This window comes from Gymnodraco acuticeps, unplaced genomic scaffold (genome assembly GCF_902827175.1).
Source record: "Gymnodraco acuticeps unplaced genomic scaffold, fGymAcu1.1, whole genome shotgun sequence".
In the NCBI taxonomy this organism is placed as follows: Eukaryota; Metazoa; Chordata; class Actinopteri; order Perciformes; family Bathydraconidae; genus Gymnodraco; species Gymnodraco acuticeps.
The window spans coordinates 356,935-370,714 of NW_022990398.1; the positions used below are offsets into that span (position 1 = coordinate 356,935).

At 41.6% G+C, this 13,780-nt stretch overlaps 1 protein-coding gene across 1 annotated transcript in view; it reads right to left on the bottom strand.

The window, feature by feature from the left end:
• Positions 1-842: 842 nt before the first annotated feature.
• Positions 843-13,780, bottom strand: part of LOC117551766 (mitochondrial intermediate peptidase-like) — a 39,996-nt gene continuing 27,058 nt past the window's right edge. The window contains exon 19 of the mRNA XM_034224784.1: positions 843-1,356. Within this exon, the coding sequence (XP_034080675.1) occupies positions 1,256-1,356 (101 nt within the window). The 3' untranslated portion in view covers positions 843-1,255. The remainder of the gene's footprint in view (positions 1,357-13,780) is intronic.

Below are 13,780 nucleotides of genomic sequence, written 5' to 3' on the forward strand. Positions count from 1 at the left end.
AACTTCAGGGAACAGGAAGTGGTCATATCCTGACAAATGTATGTGTTTTAGTAATCATTCCTGCACCTCTCTATGTCCAGGCCATCAATCAGGCTGCTGTGTGTGTGTGTGTGTGTGTGTGTGTGTGTGTGTGTGTGTGTGTGTGTGTGTGTGTGTGTGTGTGTGTGTGTGTGTGTGTGTGTGTGTGTGTGTGGTGTGTGTGTGTGTGTGTGTGTGTGTGTGTGTGTGTGTGTGTGTGTGTGTGTGTGTGTGTGTGTGTGTGTGTGTGTGTGTGTGTGTGTGTGTGTGTGTGTGTGTGTGTGTGTGTGTGTGTGTGTGTGTGTGTGTGTGTGTGTGTGGTAACCTAGCTGCTCAGGTCAGGACCAGATACAGGTCTCATATCTCTGCGGGCAAAGCCACTGTAACAGGGAGCAGCTGCAGCCACAGCCCATAATGAGTGAGTCTGTTGATGCCGGCAGCTTTGTTAACCAAGCTGGATAGGAGTCTCTACTTTAAAGTGGTGTGTAAACAGCTTCAACGCTGTGTGAAGTTAACAGTATTTTATACACTGTGTTGCAACAACTCCATTTAAGACTTGAACACAACTTTTTCGTTTCTCACTGAAAGGTTTTTACATAAAGTGAACGTCCCGCTCAGACCTCGTCCTCCTGACAGACAAAACAGATGGAGCGGTATTAATCTGAAGTCTAAACAATGATCACATGACAGGAAGAGCAGATTAAGTATTCTTCCTCACGCTGATTTGATCAGGAAAAAACAAGGTTCGGCCAGTATGTGAGCTGAGAGGAAAATATGGCATGAGGGGAAGGAACTAGTCAATGGAAATAAAAGGCAAATGAAATGATGAAAAATGTGACTTTAGTGAAATTCATGCTTATTATTTAATGTTCAGTGTTATAAAAAGGTGATAAAACATGTACAAACTTACATTTTTTTATATTAAATGAACAATATGACAAAATGGATCCCAGAAGATCTGTCAATGGGACACAATTTCACATAATCTGCAATAATCAACATTCAGAGATTATCAAGTATAAAGTAGTTTATTCTTACCATATTATATTATCAGTATAATTACCCACATTATATAATCATAAGTCAATGTGACTTTAACAGAGAAAGCAACATAGAAAAAGTTCATTTACAGACAGAAGAGAGATGCTGAGTAATGAGCGTGCATCCTGTGTGCAGCATCAGTGCATCGTCTCTTTTGAAAAGTTCTCGTCTGTTTCCATGGTTACAGCGTCGTCCTTCAGCTCTCAGAGTCCATGAGGAAGGTCTCAAAGTTCGGGTTGAGCTCAGAATCCAGCGCGTCCACAAACTCCTCCATGGTGGGCTGTCTCTGCAGCATCCCTGTTAGAGAACACACAGCAGGCTTTAGAGAGTGTGTGTGTGTGTCCTAGCATTACTATACTTGTGGAGACCTAAATCTGTTTACACAGTCACGTGTGCGGACTCGCCTGCCTTATGGGGACAAAATGGAAATAAGGGGAATCATTCATTTTAGGGTGAGGCTTGGTTAGGGTAAGTCTCCAGGAAATGCATGTAAGTCAATGTAATGTCCCCTGAAGTGATGTATAAATGGTGTGTGTGTGTGTGTGGGATTACATGTAATGGGTAATCAGGATACTATAAGAGGTAACTGTATTCCCTTACAGTTACATAAAAAAAGGCTTGATCAGATTACATTTCAATAAATTGGGGATTACAGTAAAAAAGAGTATGTTGTGTTCATTGTAAAATGATCAGATTTCATTTCTTCTTTGTAAGCTGTACTGTCAACGGATAATACTTCTACTAAAGTAACATTTAGCATTCAGGACTTTTATCGTTAATGGAGTATTTTCAGACCATTTACTTTTATTTAAAGAGGCCCTATTCTGTTTTTTGCTGTTTCCCCTTCTCCTTAGTGTGTTCTAGGTTTGTGTGCATGTAAATGGTCTGCAAATGCTAAAATCCATGTGTTCCCTCCAGAGGGAGTTTTTCTCCCACAGCCTGCCTGAAATGCCTCCATTGGACTCCTTTGTTTACTTCTGGAACATAGTGACATCACTATGTAACATTTGCGTTTCTATTGGCTAGCGCTCAGCCACATTGTACATGATAGGCTAAGGGGCGGGACATCTCTAAGAGGTTGACCAATCACAACAGAGCCGGCCAGCTAACCAATCAGAGCAGACTGGGCTCTGGTTTCAGACAGAGGGTGAAAAGAAATCTATCACGGACAAAGACATTGCAATTAAGGGTTACAATGTGTTTCGTTGTGACCGTCCCAGAAAAGGTGGTGGTGTTGCAATTTATGTAAAAACAAAATGTCATGCTACCATCCAATCATCTGTGTCTCTTAGCAGACAATTTGAACTACTTGCGCTGAAATTGGAACTTCTTAAGGGTCAGTTTATCACTGTTGTAGGGTGCTATAGACCCCCTTCAGCAAGCATTGAGGCTTTATCATCATTGAGTCATCAGTTATCTTGCTTGGATTTTAATGAGATTTTAATTGCTGGAGACTTTAATTGGGACTGGTTGTCCTCTGTCTCCGATAGTTTTAAATCAACCTGTGACTCTTTTAATCTTATGCAATTTATCAATAGCCCAACTCGTCCTAATCTTAAACACCAAGATATATGGTCTCTTATCGACTTATTTTTAACAAATGCGCCTCATAAGTTTTTGGATATTGGTATTTTTGTAAATGATATGAGTGACCATTGCGCTATAGCTACAATCAGGCAAGCTAAGCTTCCAAAAACAAGACCACAAATAGTTTTTAAACGTGACTTTAAACATTTTTGCGAGCAAGCATTTTTTCATGACCTGTGGGATTTTGATTGGAACAAGATCTCTCTCATTAGGGATGTTGAACTGGCATGGGATTATTTTCATGAGGCTTTTACTAGAATTATAAACACACATGCTCCTTTCCGCAAATGTAGGGTGAAAGGGCTAAAAAAATCCCTGGTTTAGTCCTCAACTGGCCAGCATTCTAAAAGAAAGCGATATTGCCTGGTCAAGGGCCAGAAAATCGAAATCCCAAGTGGATTGGATTGTTTTTAGACAGCTCCGAAATCATTTCACCTTCCTAGTTAAAAAGGCTAAATCTGAGTACTACATTTCTAATACTACTAGTAACTTAAATGATCCAAAGAAATGTTGGAAGGTAATAAAAAACTCATTTGGAACAGAAACTAAAAATGAATTACCAGCCTGCATTGTTACAGACTCGCAAACCCTCACTGACAAATCGGCCATTCTCAACTGCTTTAATGAACATTTTATTTCATCTGGTTCTTTGTTTGAGTCCCTACATTCGGGCCCTGGACAGAACGTTGATTGCTCACCACCTTCATCCCATCCCATGGCTCAGCCATTCAATTTTACTTTTATCGAGGTGATAGAGGTCCATAAAGCATTGCAGAATCTGGATCCACACAAATCGGCAGGTCCGGACAAACTTCCTCCTCATTTTCTTAAATTAGCAGCAGACTTTATAGCTGAGCCGCTTACTTATCTTTTTAATTTAACTCTTTCCAACAATGAGATTCCTAACATATGGAAATCTGCATATGTTCTTCCTTTACTGAAAGGAGGGGATCCCTCATCTGTTAATAATTATAGGCCAATTTCAAAATTATGTGTTGTAGCGAAGGTCCTCGAAAAGCTTCTCAGTGAACAACTTAAATTATTCTTGGACACAAATGATATTTTGTCAGAACACCAATCCGGTTTTAGAAAACAGCACAACAACTGCTGCTATTAAAGTGGTGAACAACATAATTGAGGCATTGGACTGGAAAAAGTATTGTGCAGCTCTATTTATTGATTTGTCAAAGCGTTTGACACAGTTGATCATATCATCCTGACGGAAAGACTTCACAGTATCGGCTTATCTAGGCATACTGTAGGTTGGTTTTTAAATTATTTATCAGCGAGAACCCAATGCGTCCAATTTTCTGGGTCCTTTTCTTCCTTCCTCCCGATAGCAAAGGGTGTGCCACAAGGTTCCATATTAGGACCCATTCTTTTTACCATATATGTAAATAATCTATGTAATCATTTAGCAAATGCTTCTTACCATTTTTATGCAGATGACACTGTTATTTATTGTTCCTCCGCTTCTATAGAGCAAAGTCTAGATTTCCTCCAGTCTGCCTTTGATGTCATACAAACCCATTTATATCAACTAAAGTTGGTATTAAATGCTGAAAAATCCAAAGTGATGATATTTTCGAATGGCAAAAAGTTACCATCTATTCTACCCAAGATGTGTACTGCACAAGGGACTGACATTGAGAGGGTCACTACTTACACATATCTGGGATTTCTTATTGAACAGAACTTGTCTTTCAAGTTACACACGGAAAATGTTGTTTCAAAGCTACAAATAAAATGAGGTTTCTTTTACAGGAATAAATCCTGTTTATTTTTTCAGACAAGGAAACATTTGATATCTGCAACGTTTTTACCTGTATTAGATTATGGTGACCTGCTATACATGAATGCCTCTGACCAATGCCTAAAGAGCTTGGATACTGTGTACCATTGTGCCTTACGATTTATCACTGGATGTAAATATCGAGTACACCATTGCACTTTATATGCTGCTGCTAATTGGCCATCTTTGTCTGCTCGCAGACTTTCCCATTGGTTGGGTTTTATTTATAAATCTCTGTTTGGGTTGGTTCCCTCCTACATTTGCACATATATGTGTCAAAGAGAAAGTCTGTATGGCCTGCGCTCCCAAGATTTTATTCAGATGCTGGTCCCTACAGTGAAAACAAAACTGGGTAAAACAGCTTTTAGATATGCTGCCCCCACAGCTTGGAACAATGTACAGAAGGAGCTGAAACTCTCAGATGTAATCACTATGGGGGAATTCAGGTCCATCTTAAAGGACAGAGAACACGACACCATTGGTAGATGTGAGTGCTCGTATATCCTAAAATCGTTTTAAATTTTGCCAGTTTTGAATGATTTTAATAGTTTGTTTTACTTCGCATATTGACTGGCTAATGTGCCATTTTATTTGTGTTTTACAGCTGTATTTGTCTGCCTGTCATGTCTGTGTTTTATTTGTTGTAACTTTGTACATGCTGCCCTTCTTGGTCGCTCTTGGAAAAGAGATTTTAATCTCAATGAGTCTTTTACCTGGTTAAATAAAGGATATATATATATTTAAAAGAGGTGCTGCAGCACAGGCAGTATGAGAAAAATAAAGAGCTTTTTGAACATTAAAGTATGGAAACATGTGACAGTAGAGGCACAACATACAAATCTCCCTCCTCTCTCTGTATGTTACAGTGCTTCACACAGCGCTCACACACACTGTGTGTGTTGCCGTAGAGCAGATATGAGTGTGCGGCGCTGGGAATGTCTGTCTGTGTTTTCAGAGGCCGCTCATGCGTGGAGGACTCCCTCACTCGCTTTACAATTCAGCTGCACGCCCGCTTTGAAGTCAGTTCATTTCCCCTTGTGTAACTGCCAATGTAAATAGGCACTCACCCCCCCCCCCCCTCTTTCCTGCATGGGTCACTTCCAACGCACACACTCAAACACACACAAGCATGTCTGCACAGGCACGCATGAATGGAGTCGCAAAGAGTTTCACACAGGGAACCTGAATGCATGGACACACAGGAAGATATGGACACACACACACACACACACATACCATGTATACATCACTTCAGGGGACATTACATTGACTTCCATGCATTTCCTGGAGACTTATCCTAACCTTAACCATAACCAACACATGCCTAAGCCTAACCCTTACCCTTACCCTAACCCTAATCCTAAACCTAACCAAGTCTTCACCCTAAAATTAATGATTCCCCTTATGGGGACCTCCAATTTGTCCCCATAAGGGAAGCCAGTCCCCACACGTGACTATGTAAACAGATTTAGGTCCCCCCAAGTATAGTAATGCTAGACCACCCACACACACACACACACACACACACACACACACACACACACACACACACACACACACACACACACACACACACACACACACACACACACACACACACACACACACACACACACACACACACACACACACACACACTCTTTTATTCTGGAACAGGTATAAAGTGAGCGCAGGTTTGGCCCGCTGAGAGCAGAGAGGGAGATTATCATCTCCTCTTACCCACCGGGCGCTCCCTGCCCCTCAGCTATAAGATGATACCAGCATGCAGGGGTCCCTAAACGCATCACAACCGCAACGCCCCTGGATCCCAGGGGCCGAGGAAGCCACATGAAAGTGATGATTTCCAACCATTAATGATAACCCTAATTAAAGCGCTGCGGGACATTTCTTTTGTTGTGACCACTGAATGTCACTTGATGGTCCCTTTAAAGTGGAGCTCAAGCTGCATTTATAAGCGATAATAGAGAGGAGCAGTGATGGATTTTTGGAGGCCGACCCCGAAGGCAGCATCTCACTGGTTCCCTCCTCAAAAAGCCAATGGGATTAGAGTGGGAAAATAAAGTGATACAAAACGACTCTCTCAATCTTTGAGCAGATTTTCATTTGGTGGAGCAGTTTTTAAGTCTTTAAAATGGTGGACAAACACTTGTATCATGTAGTATTTACATTATTTGATTTCCTATTCTGTTCTTGTACATATCCTATATTCTATTAACATGTATATAGACTTTTTGCACTACTTTTTACTTTGTATTTTTGTGTTTTATCATATATGTTGCATTGTTGGAGGAGCTCAGGTCAGAAGAATTTCATTGCCATTTCTACACTAACTTTGTGCATATGACAATAAAACCTTTGAATTGAATAGTACTGCGATACTGTAGGACACAGCTGTAAAAAAACAAAAGAAGAATTTATCGACTCACCCGCAACCACCTAAGGCTGCGGAGAAAATAAATTCTGTGTTTTGTTTACATGACAAGAGTGATGAAGGAGGCCCAGGGAGAAAGTTGGAGGCGTGATCGTGAAGGAGGTGAGTCGGGTAAACAAAACAACTCGCCGGCTTCTCATCACCCTCAGTGCGGGGTGTCAGCACCTGGCGCTCATACCGAGAGAGAGAGAGAGAGAGAGAGGGGGACACAACGAGGGGCGAGGAGTGAGTCTGTTCTCAGCCCTCATCCCTGGGAGAGTCTGAGAGGAATGCACAGATAACCTCAAAGTCATAACAACACTGTGGAGGAGGATCTGATGTGAGAAGCTGCTGGTATAGATACACACAGGGAGGGGGGGGTCTGCACATGTTTATGGTGGCGCAGTGCTATCTGTAAAGAGAGTAAACTACAGTGTGAACCACAGAAAGCAGGGCTGCACAATGTGTCGTTCTTAGGGCTGTCAACGATTCATCTGGAGACCTTAACACGTTAAAAAGCATTGATGCAAATGAATCACATTGCCAAGTTTGACCCAGGGTTGATCCAGTAATTCCAGTGAAGATGTTTACAATGAATCGCATTGCAGTGAGAAGTCACAGAAACACTTTAATATCTGTCCTGTCACTTTCAAATAAAATACTATGATGAGCATGGCAGTCGGCCATCATGAGTAATGAGATATCAGCAGAGCGTGCATCATTACACTTATGTCATACTTCACTATGAATGTATTCTAAAATTAAATACTAAGAGTTTTATGACTTTTACATAACAAATACAATTTATGACATATTAAACTATGAATATTTATGACGTTTTTTTTATTGCATTTCTATTAGCGATGCAAGAGGATATCGGCATGTTTTTGGCCGAAATGATTTGGAAAATAACAGCATAACTGATAACTGCAAAAATGTAATAAATGCCATCACTAAGTAATATGTAATGTTCAATATTCAACAGCTTTTATGGCATATTTTCTCATTTCATTCATAAAAACCTAGACTGTGAGTTGTATTGGTTTTTATAACAAACATTTTTCGATTGCATTTACAGGATTGGCTCTCCTAAATCCCATGAATGAATGATTTGTTTCAGGTTTTGAGACACTGTGTAAGTGAATAGGATGATATGTGCTGTGCTAATAGCTGAAAAAAAACAACTCAAATAAATAGCAAGATGTTATTTTGTCAGAACCTCTGTCTCTACACACTGGACGAACTCATTGGAGGAACAAGGAAACGCAGAGCCAAACCAAACATACAGTAGGGTGGGCTTTATGTCCATTGAGAGGAGAGCCTCATCAGGACAGAGGCTTTACCGTGTGACTCGTCTCATATTTAAGAGTTTCCATTTCCATTCATAAAGCCACTGACGTTAAAGAACAAAGCTTACATTACAGTCATCTCAGCGCCTGAGGCGAGAGCCAACCAGGGCAGCAGAGTCTGGGCAGGTGTTGTTAAGTCAGCGATAATGTGCAGCGATCCGGTCACAAAACTGATTTCATTGATTTACAAATGATTGTGTTTCATACCAACGGGCCCATACTGTGTTCCTGTTAGTGTTTACTTCCTGTCTGTCTTCTTCTGCTGTTCCCTTTAGTGTTTACTTCCTGTCTGTCTTTTTCTGCTGTTCCCTTTAGTGTTTACTTCCTGTCTGTCTTTTTCTGCTGTTCCCTTTAGTGTTTACTTCCTGTCTGTCTTCTTCTGCTGTTCCCTTTAGTGTTTACTTCCTGTTACGACTGCTGCCTTCCTGGTCATCTTAATTGTGTTAAGCTGTGTTATATGTAAATGAGCTGTGCGATTGCACTGACGTGATTGGCTGCCATCTCCTGGTCCGCCCCCTGAAGATTGTGATTGGAGCACGCTGGGCACTCCAATCAGACGGCGCACACCTGCTGGAGATGACTACAAAGACTGGTAAAAATCATCACTCTGGAGGCTCTGTATGTGAACAGACGTTTCTCGCTACGTGCTCTGGGATTGATTGTGATTCTGTTAACAGGGGTTAACTCGTGTGGTAGTATTGTGTGGTTAGTATTGTGTGATAGTTACCTCAGCTGTGTTTTCTTACAGCCTCCTTTTCTTTAGTTTGTACCACTGCAATAGTGAGGGTTATTTTTGTTTAGTATGTATATACCTTGTATGTAAGCAGGCTCCCTTTTTAGAGTCCTCCCTTTGTTTGGTTGTTCATTTAAACTTGCGCCCTTGTGGCCACTTTGGTTGTTTCAGGCTGCCTGCCTGCCATTTTGTTTCACCCTGGTATAATAAAACCATTTATGATTATTACCAATTCCAATCTGGTGTATGTTGCTTTCCTCTTCCCCTAGTCGGGACGTAACGTTGGGCTTGTTTGAGACAAGCGAGACCGACGCAGACCTGCGCAATTGCGATCAACGTCTTGCTAGTGCTTTGCATGATGGTTAGTCATTTTGTCCGACTTGCTCTGGAGGCTCGCCTACATGAGACGTTGAAATCTCGCGGGACAAAGACGCCCGCAGCCTTGAGAGCGAGGCGCGGCGAGGCGGCGCAGTTCCTCTCCACGGGCTGCGGAAGCGAAATGCTTGATGGGAAACGACTCGCTGGTATCTCGAGCTGAGCGCTCATTGGTGGTTTTACGTCGCCACATCCATTCACATTTTTCATCATTGTTCCACAATGTTTATCATGAAATTAATATCTATATATTTTATACTATACTTGCACTGCTTACCGTTTTCATACTTTATATATATAAGCATATTCATACACTGTTCATACTGCTCACAGGCTGCTGTGTATATCTATTCATACCCCTCCTCACTGTTTATTCATCATTCAATTAATTCTATATTTTATTCTGTAGATTGTGTACATTACTTTTCACTTCACTGCTTGTTGCACCTGGTTAGAAGCTAAACTGCATTTCATTCTCTCAGTACCTGTAATATGTGCAATAACAATAAAGTTGAATCTAATCTTGTTCCTGCTCACTCCTCCTCGCTCCTCCGCTCCCTTCACTGGCTTCCGGTAACTGCTAGAATCCACTTCAAGACACTGGTACTTGCTTACCATGCTGCGAATGGATCTGGCCCTTCCTACATCCAGGACATGGTTAAACTGTACACCCCAGCACATGCACTCCGCTCTGCATCAGCCAAACGACTCGCTGCACCCTCGCTGCGAAGGGGACCCAAGTTCCCATCAGCAAAAACACGTGGGTTTGCTATCCTGGCTCCAAAATGGTGGAATGAGCTCCCCATTGACATCAGGACAGCAGAAACATTACACATCTTCCGGCGCAGACTGAAAACTCATCTCTTTCGACTCCACTTCGAGCGTTAGATTTATTAACAAATAACTTATATACTAATAAAGGGCTGGCTTATCTAAAGCCAGTTGAGTAGCACTTGAAATGTTTGGCTCTATGAAACCTAATGTACTTATATGATTCTATTTTCTTCAAGGTTGTGTCTTCCTGGTCGAATGCACTTATTTTAAGTCGCTTTGGATAAAAGCGTCAGCTAAATGCAATGTAATGTAATGCAATAAATTAATGTATTTACTTAGTACATATCTGACATTAACGATTAAACACATTTGTGCATTCTTTATAAATGCAAACCGGGTCAAGCCGACTCCGGAGGCGGCAGTATGCACCTTAAAGTTGTTTGCAATCCCCCAAAAAAACGAGAGAAGAAGAAGAAGACGAAGCCGACTCCGAGCTGTCCGACTTCAGGCGAGCTTTTTGAGACCTCCCCCGGCTGCGATCGGCTATTCTCGTCTACTTTCGAGGCGAGCCGCAGCTCGTCTCAAACAAGCCTACTTCCTGTCTGTCTTCTTCTGCTGTTCCCTTTAGTGTTTACTTCCTGTCTGTCTTCTTCTGCTGTTCCCGTAAGTGATTACTTCCTGACTGTCTTCTTCTGCTGTTCCCTTTAGTGTTTACTTCCTGTCTGTCTTCTTCTGCTGTTCACGTAAGTGATTACTTCCTGACTGTCTTCTTCTGCTGTTCCCTTTAGTGTTTACTTCCTCTCTGTCTTCTTCTGTTGATTTCTCTGATGTCCAGCTCTCTGTCTTTTGAACCTCTTTTGAAGTTTAGCCATCATGAATCCAAAGATTATTGCTCTCCACAAGATAAAATACAATATTCAAAAAGTATTCCACAGCGTATTCTGACGGATGAAGACTTATGTTTGTTGTCCACACCTGACGTTGAATTGACCGGACTTCTTTTTGCGGAGTGATATGACTGCACATATTCCCTTGATCCTTCTTATCAACGGTCTGCTAGCGTAAAATAGCAGGCCTCTGGAATGTCTAAATTGACCAATCAGAATCAAGTGTTCAACTAAGCCGTGAAATAAAAGTATTTTAAATAACAGTGGATCTCTCTTAGACAAATGGCTGATTATAAGAATGTACATTTTAGGCCAAACTCTGCTTTCCCCATCGGAGCTGTTGGCACTGAAGTACTTTGCTCGAGGGTACTTCAAGAGTACTTGTGGGGGGGCAAAGTGCAGTGCACTCTTTCTGTCTCCCTGCACAATGTTTCTAAGCTGCTGTGGGAAATCACAGACTCTTCTTTAGCTCCACTTCTTCTCGTCTGAAAGAGTTCACTCAAAACAGACAAGCGATTCTCTCCTGTGAGAAATGGAAACTAATTGAATGTCAACAGTGTACAACCTCTCTGCTTTTCCACTAATGCCAGCTGCTTGAATAACAAAATTCCTAAACATGTAAATCCTGGTGAATGGCTTATTCTGTAACCCAAGCTTCAGCTGTCCTGTTTCTATAACTGCACGTACATCTAGAATTTGAGATAACATCTCTCAAGTAAACAGAATAGTGTATTTACTTAAAGGGTGGTGGGTGATGGGTATCAGTGAAATAAAGACCATGTGGCTGGGTAATGACAGCTCTGGGGGAATGGATTCAGTAGAAATGTTTCAAATTGCTGCGCAGCCTGCAGCTACTGCTGGTTCATTTATCGGAGTTACTGCCTGGAAAAAGTTTTCTCTGTTGTGCTTATTTGTTTGTAATGATTTGTTTATGTTCTTACTAATGTTTGCTGGACTCTTTATTTATTATGCAAGTCTACTCTTTTTCCTTTTATCTGAAACGTACTGCTGAGAGAAGTCAAATTCACCCCAAGCAGACAAATACAAGAGTTCTGATTCTGACCTTCATTCTGCTAAGAACAAATATGTATATATTATATATACATATTTTTTATGCAATAAATGTTAATATTTATGTTCTTGGTTTCAATCTGTTGTCTGTAACTGTGATGCTGACTATCTTGGTCAGGATTTTAAAAGAGGACAGATTTGGCACATTTTCAGGTTCATATTAGTATTTTGTGCCTCTACTGTTTCGATGCCTTAAAGGTCCCATGTCATGCTTTTCCGGTTATTACCCTTCCCCTTGTGTGTTATGAAGGTTTGTATGCATGTAAACGGTCTGCAGAGTCAAAAACCCTCAAAGTACACCCTGTAGGGAGTAAAACTCTAACACAGAAAATACCTCCCGAAAACGCCTCGTTGGAGATTTCTCATTTTCCATTGTTTACTTCCTGGGTATTGCTACGTGTGAATACCTGTAGAGGAAACTTCTGTGTAGCTATGCAGTGGGAGTCACCGACTCAGGAAGGAGACACGGGAAGAGCAGTAGCTTTGATGTCAAACACATGATGGTTTATTTGGAGTTACGGCCGGAGGATTCACATCACAAGTCCAAGAGTCAGAGGTTCTGACTTCACGGTAGAGTTGCCACGTCAATTCTGGAGAGCCTCTCTCTTGCCAGCCCATCTAACTGGTTTCGCAGAGAGTAAACAACATATTTGAGAAGATAGCCTAAACAGTGTGGGAACACTGAGTTACTTGCGTCGGACACTTATGACCTCGAAGATTTCACCTTGGAGTCCACAAATACAGAGAAGGAAGTGTCCCAGTGTACCCACAACACAGACCATCTGTGACCCAGTATTGACCGGTCACAGAATGGGAACAATAACATTATTGGCTAAGCAGCCTGTGTCCTTAAAGAAGGTAAACAGACATCAAGGTTTGTCCTGTATGTTACAAATTGGCATCTATGATAATTATTTCCATAACAATACCCAGAGGCCACACCCTCTGCCAGCCTTTCACGAAACAAAGCTTCCCAAACCTTTCAGCGATTCATGCCGGATACGTACAGCGTAGGGCACTGAAGAACGATGCTGTTCCTACTTTGTTTGGACCAGCGGGAGATTCGGGTACACAACCTGTAAGTATTCATTGTTATTTGTGTATTTATGATGTTTAAAACAAACAAGGTATATCTACCACAACTGTTTAAATGGGTAAACGTTTTTCGGGCTACTAAGTTGGGTCTGCAGAGAAATGCAGACCCATTCTCACAGCGTTATAAACCTTTTTCTTACTCAATATCAAGCCACACTTATTGTTTTTACTTCGGCTGAGAGTGTTTGTGTGTGCTTGTTCTCCTGTATCGCCGACACGGAAGCCTGTCTGCTCCTCGCAGCAACGAGCCTCAACGTCGCGACCAATCAGAGCACACTGGGCTCACAGGGAGGGGGGGGGCAGGAGCTCCAACAAGCCGTGTAGGACAGAGAGTGAATACACATACTATACAGAGATGCTGTATGAGAAACCAATGTGATTTTTGAACATTGAACAATATAAATCTATTCTAGTTGACCTCAACAATGGAATTATGATCAGTAGAAATGGCCATGTCATGGGACCTTTAATGTTCAAAAGGTAATTTTATACTGCAGCACCTCATTTCACCCTCTGTCTGAAACCAGGGGAGAAAAACTCCCTCTGGAAGGAACTTTGAGATGTTTGCCTTTGCAGACCATTTACATGCACACAAACCTATATAACACACTGCAGGAAATAGAAAACCCCTAATTCATGATAGGGCCT